The 21,300-nt window shown below is 38.0% G+C and overlaps 2 protein-coding genes across 2 annotated transcripts; one reads left to right on the forward strand and one right to left on the reverse strand.

Annotated features, from left to right (window-relative positions):
• The first annotated feature begins 942 nt into the window (after nucleotides 1-942).
• Nucleotides 943-9,948, forward strand: stmn2b (stathmin 2b). The gene is made up of 5 exons (XM_084132110.1): nucleotides 943-1,180; nucleotides 6,289-6,384; nucleotides 6,733-6,908; nucleotides 7,020-7,211; nucleotides 8,724-9,948. Exons 1-5 carry the CDS (start codon nucleotides 1,162-1,164, stop codon nucleotides 8,781-8,783), a joined length of 543 nt encoding a protein of 180 aa, XP_083988236.1. The 5' UTR covers nucleotides 943-1,161; the 3' UTR covers nucleotides 8,784-9,948.
• A 3,239-nt stretch (nucleotides 9,949-13,187) lies between these two features.
• Nucleotides 13,188-17,043, reverse strand: hey1 (hes-related family bHLH transcription factor with YRPW motif 1). The gene is made up of 5 exons (XM_084130329.1): nucleotides 16,892-17,043; nucleotides 16,518-16,593; nucleotides 16,319-16,402; nucleotides 15,686-15,767; nucleotides 13,188-15,067 (listed from the first exon to the last, which is right to left on the reverse strand). The coding sequence occupies exons 1-5, from the start codon at nucleotides 16,975-16,977 to the stop codon at nucleotides 14,436-14,438; spliced, it is 960 nt and encodes a 319-aa protein (XP_083986455.1). The 5' UTR covers nucleotides 16,978-17,043; the 3' UTR covers nucleotides 13,188-14,435.
• Nucleotides 17,044-21,300: the final 4,257 nt, after the last annotated feature.

Consider the following 21,300-nt stretch of genomic DNA (forward strand, 5'->3'; position numbering starts at 1 on the left):
ATTTCTAAAGCGATTTGTTCAGACAGCAGAACTTTTATTATTTATTGTGCAGACTTCGCTTCCTTCATAATTGATGCTTGCAAGCCATGTGTATTTCTAAAGGGAGCTGAACTGGATGTGCATGTTGATGTAGTGATACATCATGGCTGAATGTGACTACTTGAGCATATTTATTATTGGTAAAGAAGTGTTTTATAATTTTGTATTTATTCAATGCACTTATATTACACCAAAACTCTTATAACTGTCAATACATTTCGTGCTCTTTTTATTTGTTTATGCTGTCATTTAGGTCCTGCCAGGAACCTGAAAGTAATACATGCATACATTAATAATTAATTCATTTATTTATTTAATCTGCTAAATAGATTTACAAAATACATTGATTAAATATTTCTAAACATATTTTGATGTTCTAGAGTCACTGTAATAATTTAATGAGGGAAATTCAATATTTTAGCAATAACTAATATTGACAAATATTATCGAGGAACATCACATCACCCATTTAATCTAAGGGACCCTGATAGTGCTGGGAGGGGCACTGTGTGTCCCAGTGCTGCTTTACCGGTGCTACTGCCATTATATGAACGTAAAATGTATTCTAAAATACAAGTGCGTAGCATAGCCTATCTATAATCATGAATAGGCCTACTGTTAATATGACTGTTATAAGACAGAGCTTCCATTAATCAGTGATGGCAGAAGACAGCCATTACAATCCGTACGAGATTATCAGTGCTAGGTTACTGTATGAAATGCCATAGATGCAAGTCACCAACGTTTCCAGTTACCACCGTCTTTGATAGTATAGGCTATATCATATAAAATGAATAAATCAATGGGCGCTGTGCATGAACGGTCTGCACCATTTCTGAGAAAGGGGGGAGACTCAATTAGTCACCTTGTAAGCTCCTCACCGTTGACATCCTCCGGTACATTAGAGCGAGCGCGCGACATCCTTTCACTTAGAGCTGCGCGTGAAGGGACAACAGCAGCCAATCTGATTGAACACACGCACGCTCTTAATTCCCGAAGCTGCTCTCGCGCACTCTTTCCCTCAGAGCGCCTTTCTGCTGACTCAGTGCCTTATCAAAGCGAACCGGTTCCTCACCACCGAAACAGAGCTGAGACGCACCAGTCACCGGAACAACTCCAGCCATGGCCAAAACTGCTATCGGTAAGACAAACCTTCCTTCATTTTGTTCGCCGGTTCATGTCTCTATGATGCAGGATGCTGAGAGATGCTGTCGCGCGCACAAAAGATCCTGATGCAGGAGAAACAAAAGTCTTTTAGCTAAAAAAAAAAAAAAAGGTTTTAAATTACTGTCTGGGTTATTTCTTAGATAAATAAATCTGCTTTCTCTTAACACCCCATGCTGTTTTATTTTCAAATATGGCTGTGCGTTTTGGGTGCACCCAGGCTGCCCACTCACCTCTACATAGAAAAAGAGGGTACTTTATAAATGAGAAAAAGCATTAAATTGTGTTGATATAGAGCACATTTCTTTTCAAATATACTGTAACATGTTTTAAAAGGCATAAAAGGATTTTCTTATGGTGACACTGCACCTGCCGGCTCATATCTCCAGCATAATGCAGAAGGACCCCACCCAAGATCCAGCTCTGTGTTTCAGCCTCCAGAAAATCGAATAAAACCTGACAATGCCTAACTCGAAACAGTTCAGAGCTTTGGATATCCTCTATATATGATATTTCTATCCTTTTTCATTAAATTAGCTAGGTGTGGATGGTATATTTATTGCCAAACAAAGCCGCAATAGTGAAACACGACATGGTAGTTACTGAATTGCAAACTGTTGTTTTTATCCACGCAGGGATGTTTATTATACAGTATACACTGAATTCCTTAATTTTTGGAAGTGATCTGAAATAATAAATTAATTAGTTTAATTTCAGTGTTCTGCACTGATTTGGGGACTGGTGGGTTTATCAAAAAACTACACACTGGCATTTTTATATTACCTTATTTATAACCGGTAAATAAGAATCTGTTTTGACACCTTTAATATATTCTTGTGACATACAGTCTGCCAGCACATGTAATTATTTATCCCCAAAAACCCTCCTTGATGATTAGCCTAAACAATTTTTAATGTGTAATTGTGGATTTGTATGTGCATCCTTTCGTTCACACCATTACTAGCGGCATATGAGAGGCAGATTGCAGTATCAGATGATGTGTGTAATGGAAGTGTGTCAGGGCTGAAGTCGTCTCGCCGGTAAGCATGTCTCAGTGCTGTTGTGATTCTGGATTATGTTGTAGGCAGCCAAACTGGGGCATGCCATAGACAAGGTGTGAGTCGGCTTTATTGCATCATTTCGCATGTCTCTGTTCTAGCTGTCATGTCACTTGAAATGTTGGAGAGACTTCTGTTTTGTGGAATACCAGTAATGTGCACTTAATCCTACCATGCAATGCAATTACATGGGGGCGTCCTAAGGATATTTCATTTCATTTCACAGAACACACAAGAAATGCCTGTGGGATTCCTTCCGCTAATGAGAAAGAACATGTCAATCAATATAATCAATACACTTGGAATATTTATAGGGCTTAAAAGAGCCCGCAGAAAGACCTTGTTATGTTTGTCTGCACCATACACCAGATGAAAATAAGAAAATTAGTCAGCATGGCTTATTTAATTATACTTTTAATTACACATTTTAATTACAGTAACAATTGGATAATTGGCAACAATATCATTTTTACATGTCAGAATTGATCAAAACTGAGCTTATCTACTTTAAAGGTCTCCTCATGTAACCCCCACCATGCACGTTTATCATTTAAGATTACTGGATATGTAAAAGCAGTATGACTAATCCAATCAAGCCCCATTAATCGGTAACCTAACAGGAAGTTCAAACATACACATTCAGCAATGCTCCGCAGTGGGGTGGGGCCATTGCTTTTTAAGATAAATAATTTTTAGGTTTTAATGTCAACCATATGATAAATATATTTCATAGCATACACATATACCCTATATATTGGCATATTGCCGTAGTCATTTTACTTAAAAGTTTCAAATGGACTCAAGTCCGTTTTACTGATTTTACTTAAAATGAAGTGGTTTTAGTGTGAACAGATGTAATGATGATCACTATTGAACATTGAAAGGCATTTGTCCAGTTTCAGTGGACAGAGCATATGTGTGAGAGAGAATGAGAGAGATGGGAGGAGCCATTATTGATTTCCAGGGTGGGCATGCTGATGCATTATCAAACAAACCACACAAAGGACTTTTCGCTTGTCCACTGGGCCGTAGATCCTGATGGCAAATTTTGAGTAATGCACTTTTTTTTCTACCTAATTTTACAAATGCAGTGTATGGTCTGTATCACTGTAATGCATGGAATGATATATTAGACAGGACAAAATAGGCTACAGAGAATTAGAATTACTTCTTCATGTAAAAAAAATATAAAGTTTACAGTATAAAATTAGTATCATATCTTATATAAAGTTATATGTCATACATTTCAATATGTTTTATATATATATATATATATATATATATATATATATATATATATATATATATATAGTAGTGGCAAAATTGACGTCCGGAGGGGATATCTGTTTTTAATGATCCTACAGGTTTGATTGAACCTAAATATCCTAAATCTACATCTGAACCTAAATCTAAATATGAGGGAAATATTTTATATTTTTTAAATATTTTAAATATGAGGGAAGAACAAAATACTAAACTTGGTTAAGGTATTTATCTGACAAATTATTTGACAATAAAAGCCAACTACAGCTACACGTTTCATTAGGCTAAATGCAAAAAATGCATAGAAAAACAAAAATGTTTTCATGCTTTATGGGGACATTCCAGAGACATAATGCTTTATATACTCTACAAATTGTATATTTCATCCCTAACTCTAAACCTACCATAAACCTTTCTGCATTTTTACATTTTCAAAAAAAAAAAAAAAAAAAAAAACAGTATGATTTATAAGCTTTTTTCCTGATGGCGACCAAAAAATGATTTCAGATATTATCATCTCTGTGGGGACATTCTGTCCCCATAATATAGGGTTTACAAAGACCACACACACACACGTGCGTGCGTGCGTTGTCTTCATGTTTTATGACTTTCCATAGACATAATGATTTTTAAACTGCACAAGCTGTATATTTTATCCCCTTACACTAACCCTACCTCTAAACCTACCCATCACAGAAAACATTCTGCATTTTAACATTTTCAAAAAACAACACTTAGTATGATATATAAGCTGTTAAATGACCAAAAAATGTCCCTGCACGGACAAGGATTTTGGATGTTGCCATCTTTGCGTAGGGTGTACAAGGCCACACACACACAAGATACAGTTTATTACTCCATTATGTCAATAATCAATGTCTTTTTTGACCAGCCACAATAGCTACAGCTCAAGCCTAAGGTGTGGCTACTGTGTCTACTCTTTTCTAATTACAAACCCTCTGATATTTTCCAGAAGAATCTCTAGATTAGCTCACAGTATTTCACACAGGTTCATCCGTCTGTGTGAGATCCTTTTCACCTGCTCACCAGCCGGCTGACCTGAATTACTTGCTTCAGTGAGCTGTCTATCGTCCTTATCTCACTCTGACTACACAGCAGAAGAGAAATGCTTACTGAGGTCCATTGCCACCCCCTCAATTTACCGGAAGAAATGGTTTGCTCCAGTAATTACTAATTAAAGCCCCCCACACCAAAAGCAACCTGCCTCAGGGCTTTTAATCCTAGCGGGAGTGAACACAGTGATTCTCTCCCCTTCTTCCCTTCCCAGTTTTCTCCATCCTCTGTTTGTGAGGGATTAATAAGCTCGTCAGGGAGCGAGAGGGAGTTGATCAGATTTTTCCATCCTCCTCTGGGCGAAGAGTGAAGAAAGTAGGTTGGTTCTGGAAAGCATTAAAAGCAGAGTGATATCTGGCTGGAGAAACCCAAGCATGCACGGTTTGATAACATCAACACAGCACTGCTGTCAGGACATTGATTTATAACTCAAATGCACTGGCTTTGATAAATGCTGTCTTGTGTGTTCAAGGAAAATCAGATACATTAATACGCTTCATGTAGCATCTGCCATACTGATGTGTTGTATGATTTAGACTTGTTTGCACTTAAGCATTAAATGCTGAAAAATCAAAATGATTCTGAAGTTGTGGATGAGGAATTATTGCGTTAGGATCAGTCTTGCCGTCATAAAAAGCCATCTGGAAATCTGTATCGCCTCGTGTCTTCTCTGGTCTTGCCGACTCACTCCCCGCACACACCCTCAGTAGTCAGAGTAAAAATGGATTTTAATAAATAATGTAACGCTGATGGTTGGGCGATGGGGGATGGGTGGATCTTGTGGGGAACATTGTCTTGTCGGAAACCAGAGCATGTGAGGACATGCTGCTGGTTTTCCTTAGAAAGCACAAATGAAAACATTGGCAGTACTGTTAAATATTTTTTATGAGGGTTTGTCATCGTTTTTGGACTCAGGAACCCCCACCCAGAACCCCAACCTAGGGGTGAAACCCTCTACAATGAAAATATCACATTTTTAACATAATACGTTCTTTTTGTGTGTTTTTTTACATAATACAGCATAAAAACTTTCAGTAATAAAAGCATCAAACATTATTATATTAATATACAATGTAAATAATTAGGATATATAATAGATCAATTTTAATTTACATATCTTATATAACAATAATAATCTAATATATATATATATATATATATATATCAATTTATTTAATATATATATTTACATCTGTGTGTATACAAATTAATGTAAGATAATATAAATCTAATATTCATTTTATGTATAATTAAATATAATTAATTTAATATTTTAGTTTTATAAAGTCAGTGGACCCGTGAGTGTAGATGTATTATATTCAATAATAGCTTTAAAACACACACACACACACACACACACACAATAATAGTGAAAATGTAATATACATTTCATTTTATTTTATATTTACCGTTTCTCTCTCCCCTTGATAGATAGATAGATAGATAGATAGATAGATAGATAGATAGATAGATAGATAGATAGATAGATAGATAGATAGATATCTACTGATCTACATATATTTTAACTATTGTGTTAAGATATATATTTTATATCAGTAAGTTTACCCCTGGTTGAAAACCTAGATGATTTGGGTTATTTTCTGCAACATTGGCGATGCAGTTTCGAATAATCATTCATAAAACGGCGAGAATCTGGGTCAATACTTTTGTTTGATGTGTCTCTCTGCAGCATACAAAGAGAAGATGAAGGAGCTTTCCCTCGTCTCCCTCATCTGCTCCTGTCTCTACCCAGAGGCACGCAAGAACCTCATGAGCGAGTTTGAAGGTAGGAAATGAAAATATAAAACCAGTAATGAGATACAATAATGTGCTGTGCTTTATAGACCTCATTCTGTTTGATATTTGTAATCTATTTTTTATTGGCCGGTATGTGTACCAGCAGCACTAACATTTATTATCTAAACAGCTAATATAGATCAATAAACGTCTGATAAATATTTAGGATGGCTGTATAACAAAGTTATGCAAGCTCATTTCACGAGCAGAAGGCAGTTTGTGCATTTTATTGCATGGATCCGGATGCTCAAACCCTAATGTGTAGATGAATATTTGCTGCCAGACTTACTGCAGTTTCTAAACAACATCTATTTCAATTTGTGTCTTGCATGCTCAGACATGGAGGTTAAGCCCATTAACAAGCGGGCTTCTGGCCAGGCCTTTGAGGTCATCCTGAAGCCACCCTCTCCCACGGCTGACGGGGGCTACAGCATCACTTCACCTCCTAAAAAGAGGGACATGTCTCTGGAGGACATCCAGAAGAAGCTGGAGGCTGCAGAGGAAAGGAGGAGAGTGAGTGACCTATTTATTTGTATAATGTATCTGTACTGTATATATCTGTATTATGTTTGATATTTGCCATTTTTATTTGCCCTAATGTTTTATTCCTGTTTATTCTTCCAGTCCCAGGAGGCTCAAGTCCTGAGGGCTCTGGCTGAGAAACGTGATCATGAGCGGGACGTCCTGCTGAAAGCCATGGAGGAGAACAGCAACTTCAGCAGGATGGCAGAGGAGAAACTCATCATGAAGATGGAGCAAATCAAGGAGAACCGTGAGGCCCACCTTGCAGCCATGCTGGAACGGCTGCATGAGAAGGTCAGGACTTTAATTATAACTTACACTACCGTTCAAACTTTTGGGATCTTTTTAGTACGATTTCTTTATGTTTTTAAAAGAAGTCACATATGCTCACCGAGGCTGCATTTATTTAAACAAACATACACTCAAAATGATTACAATTTAAAATAACTGTTGCCTATTTTAATATATATTTTTTAATGTAATATATTCCTGTGATCAAAGCTGAATTTTCAGCATCATTCCTCCAGTCTTCAGTGTCACATGATTCTTCAGAAAACATTCTAATATGCTGATTTGGTGCTCAAGAAACATTTCTTATTAATAGCTATGTTGAAAAGAGTTGTGCTGCTTGTGGAAACAGTGATACGTTCTTTGATTAAAAGAAAGCTCAAAAGAAAAGCATTTATTTGAAAATAAATATTTTGCAACATTATAAATATCTTTACTGTCACTTCGCATTAAAAAAGTATTAAATGCATAAATTTGTCCCACAAAAGTTCCATATCTTGAAACTTTTTGAGGAGTTGCATGCTGCAACTGTGAATAGTGATCTGATTTTTACGATTTTTACAGGACAGAAGATAAAACCATAGACTGTAAAAAAATATGGACGTAGTGTCCGTGACGTCACCCGTAGGTTTCTGAAGACTGTTTTTGAAGCCTAAAGTGGGCGTGGCCGACCGTCGCCATCTTGGCAGCGCGTCACTACCGAATTTATTTATTTTTACAGTCAGACAATTAGCTGAGGTAACGTGACGGCTAACAGACAGCAGACAAACGGCTAATGATGACTAATGACCACAGCAGCGGGAATCCACCTGTCACTCAAAAGTGGACACGCCCTTAATTATGCAGAACTTTAAGGCTTAATATAATGTAAACAGATGAGTTATAAAAAAATTCACCCCCCTCACAGTTGTCATGAAGGGAAAAATAAGCTATATAGACCAAAGCCACTTTTTGCACCAGGCTGTAAACGTGTTTTTTTCTGCTGTAAATTTGGGTATTTTAACATGGGGGAGATACAGATTTGACTCACTTCTGCACCCAGCCTCAAGCGGCCAGTCGATGAATTGCCGTTGAATTCACTTCCGTGTTGGTTTCAAAAGAGAGACAGAGAGGTTGCCGCTTGGATAAAACTAGCAAACAATCCTCAGACTTACATTGAAGGAGGAGCCAGAGTCATAAAGACTAGAATATCATAGAGACTTGAATGTGGGCTCTTTTGATTGGGGCTATTGTAAACGACCACACAAAACACCCTAGAAATACAGCCAACCACCCACACGAGCATCATGGCAGCATCAAAACTCACATTTTCTTCAGAAAAATACAAATCTAATCTGATTCTCTGTCACAAGAGGGCACTACAGTACAAAAAAATAGTTCTTCAGTACAGTAAAAGAGTACTTCAAAAGGCATTTTAAAAACAAGAATGGTATTTTCTTCATTTTCATCAACATTATATCAACTTTAAGCTATAAACTGCTGATAAATGTCCTGTGTTATTTCTCTGTGTGTTTTCAGGAGAAGCACGCTCAGGTGGTGCGCAGAAACAAAGAGCTGATGGAAGAGTTGAGAGCATGAGCACATCTCTCTACACCCACCGTCCCATCACCCCACCCCCTCTCCCCATACCTGCGACCTCCCGTCCCCAGAGAGACCCCCTCTCCCCCTGCCACCGCAACCCTGTGTAGAAAAGAGCCTCTGTCACCCCACCCCCCTGCCCTGCCCCGCCCAGGCCAAAAGAATCGACCCTGCCCCCCTCACCAACAGCATCCTCCTCGATATAGTCCATAAGACAAAAGGAACATCATTAGTCCAGAAAAAGAAGAAAATGTTTTTGATCAATTCGAAACCAGTCAAAGTGGGTGTGGTTTTTTGTAAATACTTACTATTTGTTTTATATGAGACGATGAAAAGTATTGCGGTGTGCCATTTTATAAGTTTCTCTCTCTGTATTCTTATCTTTTAGTGGATGTACCTGACCCCCCCCCCCCTCCCACCCTCTCCCCACCCCCTCTCTCTCTCTCTCTCTCTCTCTCTCTCTCTCTCTCTCAGATCTACTACAGTTTCTCTTGTACCAGGCTTTGATGTTTGTGAGTTTGCTGGTTAGCTGACATTTGCAACGTCTTCTCTAAACCCAATGATTATGTTAGTGTCTCTATGTCCATGTGGAGAGAGTAAAAGCCGCCACAGTACAGTACACACAGCTCTAATCGGTCACTAACATAGCATTTACAGTAATCTCTAGCTCTTTCTTCATACATGCATCTGGTATATAGTCACAACAGACACACACACACACTTAAATGGACCGTCAGCATGACTTAATAAAAAAAAGACATGTTGCTCAAGAAGGAGCAGCGGTTTGAGCCACGGCGAAATCATGCGACGTCTCTTGACCCGTGTTTGACCATAGTCTGGGTTGCATTTATGCTGACTGCATAACATCAAGTTAAACTTGAGTTCTTGAGAATCACGTGTATTGAAGTTCTCCCATTCTAATTCTTGAAAGATTTTCAGGTTGACATCTGGTAATTCAATGGATATTGCAAGATGGTGTGTGTGTAAGTGTGTGTGTCAAGAGCAGTGTGGGTAGACGGTGTTATAATGTGCCATAGCTATTGCTTTAATGTCACAAACCTGCCCGCCCTCATATTTCTCTTCAAGCTGTGTGTTTTATTCCCTTCACATGTAACTTTGGGAGCAAGCTGTGGTGAATAAAGGCTTGGGTTCCTTGGAATGACAATATCTGTCTTTGGGTCCGTTTTTATTTCATACAACATACATTAACATAAACACAAAAGTCGATCAAATTTAACAACTATGCTGTAGGCAGGGCACAAAAACGTGATTAACGAAATGCGAGAAATAACAAAGTGTAATATCCTAGTTTTCCAACAGGTGGCGATAAATGACTTTGCAAGAAATCATGCTTTAACTCGCAATAGCATACCATACTTCTTTAGCTAGCACTATAGTGTGGGAAAATTCTTTATGCACAAAATACTTACCGTATATTATCCACTACATTTGCTTTTAAAATGTGCAGTATGCAATATAGTTTATTTTATTATGTATCTTAAGTGCAATGTGTTCGACTTGACCTTCCACTTGATGAAGCAGGATGAACTGAACAAGAGGTAGGCTAATAGTAATAGCCTAATATATCAGTTGCCAATTTTAAAATGTTTTTTTTTTCTTATTATTTGATCGGGTTGCCAAATGTTGATATTTTACCCCAAATGGGAAAACATTAAAAACAAGCGTTTTATTTTCCATGTGACAACTAGATTCCACTTTTTCAATTAGGCTAAACATGCAATGTAATGAGCTCACGTGACTTAGCATCCCAGCTAACAAAGAACTTTGGTTTACTTTCTGGCAAGGTTCTCTCAGCGTTAACGGTTTTCCACTAACATTAATAGAACATTTGTTCAAAATGATCTTGGCTTTGATGTACTCAATAAAGCACAAAAAATTTATTTTAACATCGTTCATGGAATGTTTTTAGTTTTCATAACTTTATGTGAACGTTAGCTGAACGTTCTTAGAACATGTTTTTGTTAGCTGGGATAGGCCTACTACTTTAAACATTTATCATCGAATAATTACTTGTTTATAAAATACAAAAAGGTAATCAGTTAGTTGTAAGTCAGTACTCCATTTCAAACATGGTTATTATTGGTAGTACAGTACTATAGTATAATACTAGTGCATGGCTTACTGCATTCTGCACAGCGTACAGTACTGCCTAATATTTCTTAAAACATAGTTTATGAATCAGTATTCAATATGCCAGTATAAGCATAACTATGCAATACAGGCATATATTGTCATTGCTGACCTAATTATGTATAATTCAACGAGTGGCATACAGCTCATCTTGGACATACAATCATTTTGCAACCAATTTTGTGTAAAAACATTTGGTAATTCAATCAAATAATGATTCGAGAATGTAAAATAGCAAGATAAAAATAATTAGAAATCATTTCTGGTCCATTCATCAAACATTTCGTGTTTTGGGATAGAGTACCAAACACAGTATGCTCTAATGTATACTGCATTTTTCGGCAAATCATAGGTCATCCAGGTATTTTACGCATGTAGACAATTTGCATACTGCATAAATAGTATGAGTAGTATGCTATTCCAAGCCTAGCCATTACCGCTACAGTATCTACTTAATATTCCAGTTTTAGAGAATCCAACCATCACCTCTAGGGGGAATGTGGGGGGAAACATGTGATAAAAGCCTCTAAAATACATTTAAAGGCAGCTAGAGAAATAAAGAAGTGTGTTGGCAGTGTGCTGTGTGTAGGTGGGAATCTGTTTTACGGGTTTGGCTGGCAGTATAGTACCCGAGGTGGCGTGGGAGTGCTCCGCACCAGGAGCTCAGTGAGCTGCTGTGATTGCTTTGGGACAAAGCTGCACTGTGCGGCCCTCTCCTCCTACTTCTTCTCTCTCGTTCCCTCTCTTCTCGCTCTGTACCTCTCTCTTTCCTCCCTGTGCAGTCCAGGCCAGCCAGGCTGCCATTGTCCAGGATATCCCTTGGCTGTTAATGGCTTCCTGGATACATAGAGAGGCCACAGAGAGGCCCCTGGGCCGTGTTTGATATCAGTTCAAAACGCACGCATGCAGGCACTGGTTCAACCCTATAGAAATCTGCAGCACCATGAAAGGAACTATTCTTCCCCAAAGCATTACAGTTTTTCTGAATTGCCAAAACACTAAACCCCATTCTCTAAGTAACCCCATCCAGTAAGAAGAGGTGAACAAGCAGGAAGAGGATGAGGACGAGGAAGAGCAAGGTGTGGAGAATGTTGTCGAGGCTGGATCTGCTTTAGGGTTTTTCCCTTTGCCTGACATTGTCTGACTCTGAGATGTGGAGAAACTCCTCCGGTCGGACCAACATGAAGACATGATGCTGAAGCAGAATGAAATCTCTCTCACTGACCTTGATTTTGCAGTTGCACAACTCTTCTGAGTGTACTTTACTGTAACATGCTTTTCATTTAGAGTTTTTTACTGTAACCTTTTTGGCTTTTGCAGTTGGGTCGCTGTATTTTCACAGTATGCAAGCGGTGAATATACAGACATTCGATAGGCCTACTATTCAATATTCAGTACAATACTATACTTGCAGTGGATACAGTATAAAATGTATTCACCTTACCTGAATGTTGTCAGGTGTGTGTAAGTTGTCATTACTATACTTTTTTTCTGTAACTGCATACTTTGGATTTTGTGTTCTCCATTTTTTGATGTAGTGTCTAATGAATGATCTGTAGTGTTTATGATTTTGATTTTGCCAGAAGAGTCAGAGGTTCTGTGAATGTGGTTTGAATTTGGTTTTGTGTTTAAGGTTTTGAGAAAGTGAGTGATGGTTTCAAGAAATGTGTTTTAGCAATTCAGAATTTTTTTAATTTTGTTACAAAAATATGTCATTATTTTGATTAGGAATGCACCCATTTTAATTTTCCAGCTGATATCAATAAGTTTATATTTTTTTTTAATTTTATGGCCAATAATAAAAGTTATATTATAATTTTATTAATAATAAAATGTATCTAAATAAATGTAAATAAAGAAAACAATCAGTTTAAATGTTAAAACTGAATGTAGGCATCATAACATTAAAATGTACAGTATTAAAAATGGATAGTTGATCAGTATTTTCCTATTATGGCCAATATTTAAATGATATTATATTAATTTTAAAATGTATCCAAATAAATATAAAAATAATTAAAAATAATACACACAAACCAATCAATAAATCCTAAAACTGAATTTAGGCATCACAACATTATAATGTAGCCTACAAAATCATACTTTTAATTATTTACATGTTATGGCCAATATTTATAATTATATTAATTATAAAATGTATCTAAATAAATCTAAAATAAATTAAAAATAATAAATGTAGCCACGATAACATTATAATGTACAGTATGAAAGGTTTGTTAAAAATTACTTTTAACGTTTTTATTACATTCTTAGTGTTTTTAAAGATTCATTTTTAATTAAGAGTTAGGTGAAGGCATAAGGTAATATACATGTAAAAATAGAAGAAATGAGCATGCAAAACCAAAAATCTCTAATATGCTCTTATGGTACCAATTAATATATTGTGCATTTGTAGTATTGAAAGTGTCTATGATGACAATATCAAAAATCAGAACATGAGCACACAAATCCAGGGTTGTTAGCTACATGTATCATTTTATTACAGGAAAGTCACACAGGTTAGTGAGGGACAGGCACAGTACCACATCATCTCTTCCAGTACTATCTATTCCCCTAATCTTATCTGATTTGCCAGTGCAAATTCCCTATTACCACAAAAATGATCTGGTTTTCCAAAGTACAGTTAACTAAGAGAGAGAGCTAGTGAGAGGGAGAGAGAGAGATGATTTGGGGCATGAAGGGTGAACATGCCTGTAAGCGCTCAATTCTGCTATTAACAAACCCAACAGTGACTTTGCTACAATTACATTAGTGCAGTTCTGAGAGATTGTCTATTTAGATTGTCTCCGTAAAGGTGTACCAGTGGTCCATCCCTGCAAACAACAAATTTATTACATTTTAAACAAAATAAACACACACTGCAGGTCACTGACCAAAAAGACTTAAATCTTTATAAAAAAAAGAAAAGAACGTATACTCAGCTGAGGAATACAGGTTCAGTTGCATAGGTTTTGTATATGTGCAGATGGACAGTTGGAAAACCTCAACTTCATTGCATAGTATTTTCTAATATCATAGAAATGCTGAACAGTTTTCCCCCAAAAAAATCTAATTTGAAAAATCCCGCCTTTTATTCTGGAGGAGAGGATGCAACTATATCACATCATGTTATCAAATCGTTCCTTTATTATCTTTATATAATTAAATCTGTTTTAAATTAAACTCCATTAACAGCCGTCTCTCTCTCTCTCTCTCTCTCTATTAGCATACACTTCTCCACTGAGGGACAAAAGAACTCTATTTGTTCAGAACTGATGTGCGAGAACCTCGATCATCTCTAGAACTTATTTCAGCTCGACTTGAGACGGATTTCAAAAGACAGGGTCATTCGAATAAGTACATCGGTTCTGTATTCGCTCTTTCCCTTTGTACAGAGAGGAATTCTGCGGTTGTGTCCATCTCTTTGAAATAGTCATTTGTTACAGAGAAAAGTCATTTCTAACTGACTGTCTGTCCACAGCGTTCATGTTTTTGCAGAGTTCAGAAGGCTCCTATTTCCATGCTCCAGGGCCTATAGGGCTTGCCCAGGCTGCTGGAGGGAGTCGCGGGGCCCAGCGAACTCGGGGACAGCAGAGGAAATGCGCTCAGCGGGAAGGGAAACGCCGACAGGCTTGAAAGTGACGTCAGAAGGGGCGGAGAAAGCTTGGATGTAGTAGGTGGTGTGAGGCCAGGGGGCAGGGAGGTACCGGGCGGCACCCTCAGCGGTCCCGTCTGCCCTGCCTCGCTAATCCCCGTCCCGGTCAGCCTGCTGGGGGCGTGCGGCTCTGTGGAGGCAGCGGATGAAGATGAGGAGGAGGGCGACGAAGAATTCGAGGATGGAGGGCTGCTGGTGCTGCGTGAGAGCGGCGCCCCCTGCTGTTGTTGCAGGAGGAGGTGGTGGGCCAGGTGGCCGGGCGGCGTCCCGAATGCGGAGCCCCACGCCAAGTGGCCCAAACCCGAATGAGCTTCTCTCTGGGAGGCGTAACTGTTCAGGTGCGAAACCAGGCGGATGCGGAGGGGGTCGGTGTTGTCCAGGCCCTCGATGATACTGAGGTAACGCGCCGTCTCTGCCAGACACTCGCGGAAACCCAGCCCGCGGTAATCCATGGCCAGCGCGTGAGCATCAAAGTAACCTGTGAGAGAGAGAAACCAGAGCTGGTGAGTGATCTGATCTGATACAGCTTATGACAGGAAACACTGTGCTGTTAATAGATCACACTGGGTGGGGCTGAGAGTGAAACCGAAATGACACTATAGATAAACAACAGAGATTAAACGTCTGGGTTAGTAATTATTTTCTTTGAGCAGATTCCCAAACATTGGATGATCTCATAATGAAAGATAACATACAACATTAAACCTGGCAAAAAAATTTTGGTGAGACTTTATGAAAACTTTCATTATTAATAAATCGTTAGAAAATATCATAATGCATAAAAGAGCAATGGTTAATGTTAGAGTTTTGTTAAGCATATAAAAGGCATATGCTTATTTTATTTGTAATTTAAATACACTGTAAAAATTATATGATTAATAAGTTCTGACAACATATGGTTTTACACTGCTTTATTTCATCAAAATAAGTTATATTTTTTAAATTATACAAGATTCAACTCAATTTTTTAAAGTCAGTTTAATGTAATTTAAGTTGAAATGACTTAAACATCCAAGTTGATTGTACTTAAAAATTGAAGGCAGCAACTTAAGGTGTATTTTCTTTAAAAATAAATGCTAGTGCGAAAAAACCTTACCTTTTCCTCCAGCTGCATGAAGCATCTTTAAATGATCTACCGTCATCTGCAAAATTTCTGCCTTTTCTAGTTTAGCAGAGCCCTGAGAACAAGAGCAGATGTGTTGATGAGTTAAGTGATACGACTATGTATACTGTATGGCTCAATGACAAATAAGAATGTCTGAGATGATAAAGAGGAAATACTTTTTCTTTTCTTTTTTAAATCGATTTTAAAACACATGTGCCAAGTTCTTGTTTTGGTTTCATTCTGGGAAAAAGTATTCACAAAAAGGCCCAAAACTGGGATAAAAAAAAAAAAAAAAAACTTGAATAACTTTGATAACAAATCTTAAGGATTTCAACGAGTCCTCTTAGTTTTTATGGTTTTATGCCTTGACAATAAAGTTGCATCCTGCATGTTGGTTATGCCACACTTAAGTTTATTTGAAATATTAATAATAATATTTAAAAACAAAATGTTTTTTTTAATGAAATATTAATACAGGACTAAATGCCAACATTTCCGGACTTTTTTCATGAATTTAATCCCGTAAAGAGACTTATGTATAAAATCTAGACAGTTAGAGCACCTTGACATTTGATTGCAGTGGTCTGACTCTGAGATGTAAGTCAGGTGTTGATTGACACTCACCTGTTTCTCAAAGGCGCTGGGCACCAGTCTGCGCAGCTCAGACAGACTGTTATTAATCCGGTCCCTACGGCGCTTCTCAATGATCTATCCAAACAGATTGTGAAATCATCATTATTAAAAGTCATTTAAGGACATTAAAGTCATTTATTCAGCTTTGCAGATTCAGTTTTCAGGACTTTTCAAAGAAAAACGCTCTTACCCCTCTGCGACGTTTTCTCGCTTGCACTTGAGAGGTTGTGGATGGAGACATTGATCCGAGTGGAGAAGTCACACCGCTTTAAAAACAAAATATGCATAAGAACAATACACTAAATATGAACACAATACATTTGATTTTTATGAAATATGATCCTGACCAACATCTAAAGGAAACGATTTTCTAGGTAATATTCCACACAGGCTAATTTTGTTGACAGATATGTGATTTAGAATTATTAATCTTAATTTTGTGTGCGATTCAAATTAAACGTGCGCACATTAAATCGTATGACCGTTTTCTTCATTTGGTCGCAGGTTAAACGTTTCATTACTCAAAAAAAGCAAGTCGACTCAAATAAATTACAGCTAACTTACGCATTTTCGTCAGCACTCTCCTTCTCCACTTCGATATTCTCATCTAGCTCACTATCCGATGAGCTGAAATCGTGATTTCTCTTCATTTTTCGATTGTATTTCAGAGCGTATCCTCAGCGTGTGTCAGGTGAGACTGAAGTTCATCCGTATGAACCGACAAGCTTTCCCACGGTATAATTTCAACTCCGCAGCTCGCCAAGACAGGCGTGGCTAAGATCGTGGATAGCCAATCAGCGAACAAGTCTGGGGTTGAGTGACATGTCGGTTGTCAACGTCCCAGTTTAGCCCCGCCTCTCTTTTTGAATACGCTTAACAAAGGGCCAATAGAATGTTCGTCCGTGAGAGCGGAGCTCCGCCCCCGGGTTCCGCCGGTGCTTGTGTTGTCTAGCCCAGCTGAAAGGAGTGGCTGGCCGGCTGTCAGCACGCGCAAGCCGTGGGAAAGTTTCTTAGCAGAACGCTGATAACCAATCAGGGGCGACGGCCGTCTCCGGCGCTGGAATGAATGGGGCAATTGGTTGGGGCGACGGGCGGTCTGCGAGTGAGCGTGTGAACCTGTAATCTAATACTAACTCATCCGAAGGAGTGCAGTGTGTGTACGAGGAAGCTACCAAGTCTAAATGTAGGCTACTCGATGAAGCTCAAACATGTACCTTCTTTAAACGGCATTCCCAAAGGTGCACTGCAATTAAAACAGCCCATGCACAACAAGTAGGCTACACAGCAATAACCCGAGGGTTTTCCACTTGCAATTAGCTTGTCAAGTGCGTATTATATTATTCTAATATTTTAATGGAATAATAATTATACTGATATATTTTGCCTAGCATTTTGACAGCATTTTGTACTTAAAGCATATTAGCATAAAATACAAATAAAATAAATACACATTTACAATATAAATTAATAAGAATTCAAATAGTTAATAGTTTTTTTATGAGTCTTTATATAATTCCATTAAGCCATATAGGCTACGTTTCTATTTCCATTATATAACTTGTACAACTTAAATATAACTTATGTGTGTATGTATGTATGTATGTATATATATATATATATATATATATATATATATATATATATATATATACATATTAGAAATCATAATGTAAATATGCTATATTCCAGTTTTTCCCCATTTTTTCCCAATTATTGTATAATCATTATAGCCTACATACACTTTTATAACCTCATTTTCTATTTCCATTTATTTTAACCTAATATTGATATGTATGTATGTATGTATGTATATATATATTCACATAATGCATAACCCCTTAATTCAAATTATATATCTGGATCTATGTTCAAATTCATTTCAAATTCAATTGAAGTCTTCTGTATTTTTGCAACAAATATCTGCAACATTGAAAATATCATTCTGTCAGTCAAGAACTATAAGTGAGTATGCACAACTTCAAACTAAATCACAGGTTAATAAAAAAAAATAAAAAAAATCACACTAACATGAAAAGCATCATATATTGACCCCTATTGACTGAGTTTGCAAGAGCATCAGAAGAGCACCTAATCAATAGAACGGAGCAAGTTCACGCTGATGTGTGCTTCTGGCTGATACGCTGCAGCTGGATCCTTATCAGCCCGTGCACATCATGCTTAATTGTCATCGGTTCTGCATACATGAATGAGAGGAAGCTCTTTGGCTGATTTCATGTTGTTATTGCTACCAGCTTCGGCTCGACGGCATGGATGAACTTCCTCGGAGAGGGGTGGCAGCGGGGTGGATCACGGGCCGCCGTGTTTGTACGCGTATGTGTTTTTCTATGTGCATGGGGATGGGGGTGGCTCTTTTTGTCGCTGTAACTCAAGTTCACAGAGGTTTCCCACGCTGTTATTTTCTCCTGACGTTCGTCTTTGTTCTTGTGTCTCATCACATGTTGTGATTAGTGCTCCCTTTTGAAGGTGTGGGCCCACAACACAACAGTATTTCCCCCCACAAAGCATGCCAGAGCCTCTTCTCATTCCAAGCTTGAGGTTTTTGCTCCTCCGAGTGGGTCTCCATGTCGCCATGTTTTCATTTCAGACTCTTTATGTCCATGCCAAGAAGCCTAGTCTACCCACAAGGAGGGCAGACGATGGTTTAAAATTGACACGCTGCTTTTTAGGAGTTATGTCTCAGCCTATTTGGAGGATCACAGCTCATTTATCAGCATCAATGTTTCTATTGCACCACAAAACAAGCTTGTATTCCTTGCTTTATGTTCTACAGTCGTTTGAGAAGAAGGCAACAGGTCTGTGATCGCATCGCTGCAGACTGTCTGGCCACCGCTGCCTCACGCTGTGCCGTGGCGTCGTGCGTCTTGCGCAGACAGATGTTCAGGTCCCTGAAACAATGTGTTAAACAATCCTGTCCTCCTCAGGAGGAGCAGCAGGGGGACATGTTATTGTTTATAAATAGCAATGCATTCAGTCCACACAGAAGAGGAAGAGCGGCTTTGTTTCTCTCACTGAGAGAGGAAGTGGAGCTTAATTCTCTAAGATACATGTGACACCTTGCATTGTGCCATTTGTGCATGTTTGTGGGAGTGTGCCTGTGTGTGTGTGTACACACATAGAGACGGATTATACTCTCATCCGAGCTTTTGAAGTCATCCAGCTTTGACCCCTGAGCAATGCAAGACCTTTCCTCTTCTGAAATTACGTATCTGTGATAAATGCGCCGTTGCTTTGTATGTGTTTTTTACAGAATGATGATCTGTCGGATGTCTCCTCCCATATTTGTGTCCTTTTCTCCAATAGCCTTGTGTTATCTCAGCTCTTTGTATCCAAACTTAGTATACAACATTAAGCGTTGACACCCTTATTGTCTCCCTAAGAATTGGAACAAGGCTGCTTTGATGACTTAGCTATTTTGTTAGGTTGAGATTTAGAGTTAGTAATGGCTGTTAAATCCTGATGGGGTGTGTTATTTTTAAACCAAGTCATTTTTAGGTGTGTGATGAGAGATTTTTGATGGATTCTTTGGTCGTTGATATGAGGTTGATATTGGCTCAAGCTGTGATCGCACATGTAAGACGCAGTTGCTCGTAATTAGGTGTTTTAAGTCGTGGAGTGACTCGAGGTGGGTGGTCATCCACATGAACACATCAGCCACGGGACTGAGGTCCGGGTGGAAAAGGGTCTCTGAACTCTTAAGCTTTCATCTCCTGTCTGCATATTTAGAAGTGTGTGTGTGTGTGTGTGTGTGTCTGTAAGTAAGAAATAGCAAAGCTTTGACAGACAGATTGTGAAATGCACCAAAGAAAAATATTTTTTGGGGTAAGTAATAATACCATTATTAAAAAATACCTTTATTCAGCATGGATGCATTAAATTGATCAAAAGTGACAGTGAAGACATTTAAAATGGTACAAATGGCTCTTTTGAACTTTTGATTCATCAAAGAATCCTGAAAAAAAGTATCACAGTTTCCACACAAATATTAAATAGCAACTGTTTCTGAAATGTTTCTCATCAGCATATTAGAATGATTTCTGTAGGATCATGTGACACTAAAGATTGGAGTAATGGCTGATGAAAAATCAGGGTTGCCATCACAGGAACAAATAAATGACATTTTATAATATATTAAAATAGAAAACAGTTTTTATGAATTTGTAATAATATTTCACATTATTAATGTTTTTACTTTATTTATGATGAAATAAATGCAGCCTTTGTGCGCATAAGAGACTAAAAACATAAAAAACAACAACCGCAAACTTTTAAATTGTACAGTATATAGTGTATATATTATGTGGACAAAACTAAAAATGTACTACAAAAAATAATTGGTATAAAATAATTTTATTTCATTCAATTATTAATATATATATTTTTTTTAGTTTCTCCTAGACATGATAAATCGAAGGCAAAAAAAGGCTTTTAGAGTCTTCTGCATCTTTCTACTGAGAAAAATATACTATCAGTAGCGGCCCGGGTCTGAAGTTATCTCAACAACTGTGCTGTAAGGATACAACAGTCAATATGATTTTAAGATTTCAAGAATTCTTCTTATCATATGTGGTTCATATTAACTCCTTCTGCATGTGGAGTTTTTCAAACTTCAGTATTACTGGTCTGTGTGGGTACATGAGACAAAAGAAGCTTGGGAAACACTAGATTTCAGGTCTCAACAGACACATTCAGACACATGTATCCATGCTGGCAGACACACACACACACACATACACAGCCTTGTGAGTACTTCTCACTTCTGTAGTTTCTAATTTGATAAAGTTACCAGTGATCAAAACATGCGAGTAGTTGACCTTTGGCCTGACAAAATGGCAGCATATTTGCCTTTGTGCGGGCAGCCTGGGAGAGCGCCGCCCCGTGACCTGCGTAATGCAGGGGGTCAGAGGGCAGGCTGTTTGACAGCAGTGTGAGTTGGGATCTCTAGGGCCTGCCTG

The sequence above is a fragment of the Abramis brama genome (genome assembly GCF_963993115.1).
Source record: "Abramis brama genome assembly, chromosome: 12".
Classification (NCBI taxonomy): domain Eukaryota; kingdom Metazoa; phylum Chordata; class Actinopteri; order Cypriniformes; family Leuciscidae; genus Abramis; species Abramis brama.

Bases quoted from the DNA above. Each gene is read 5' to 3' on its own strand.
- stmn2b (XM_084132110.1), top strand. The intron at 6,909-7,019 runs GTGAGTGACCTA...TTATTCTTCCAG, and splicing joins CTGCAGAGGAAAGGAGGAGA to TCCCAGGAGGCTCAAGTCCT. The intron at 7,212-8,723 runs GTCAGGACTTTA...GTGTGTTTTCAG, and splicing joins TGGAACGGCTGCATGAGAAG to GAGAAGCACGCTCAGGTGGT.
- hey1 (XM_084130329.1), bottom strand. From the start codon at position 16,977: ATGAAGAGAAATCACGATTTCAGCTCATCGGATAGTGAGCTAGATGAG. The intron at 16,594-16,891 runs GTAAGTTAGCTG...TTGTTTTTAAAG, and splicing joins GAGAGTGCTGACGAAAATGC to CGGTGTGACTTCTCCACTCG. The intron at 16,403-16,517 runs GTAAGAGCGTTT...CTGTTTGGATAG, and splicing joins CGAGAAAACGTCGCAGAGGG to ATCATTGAGAAGCGCCGTAG.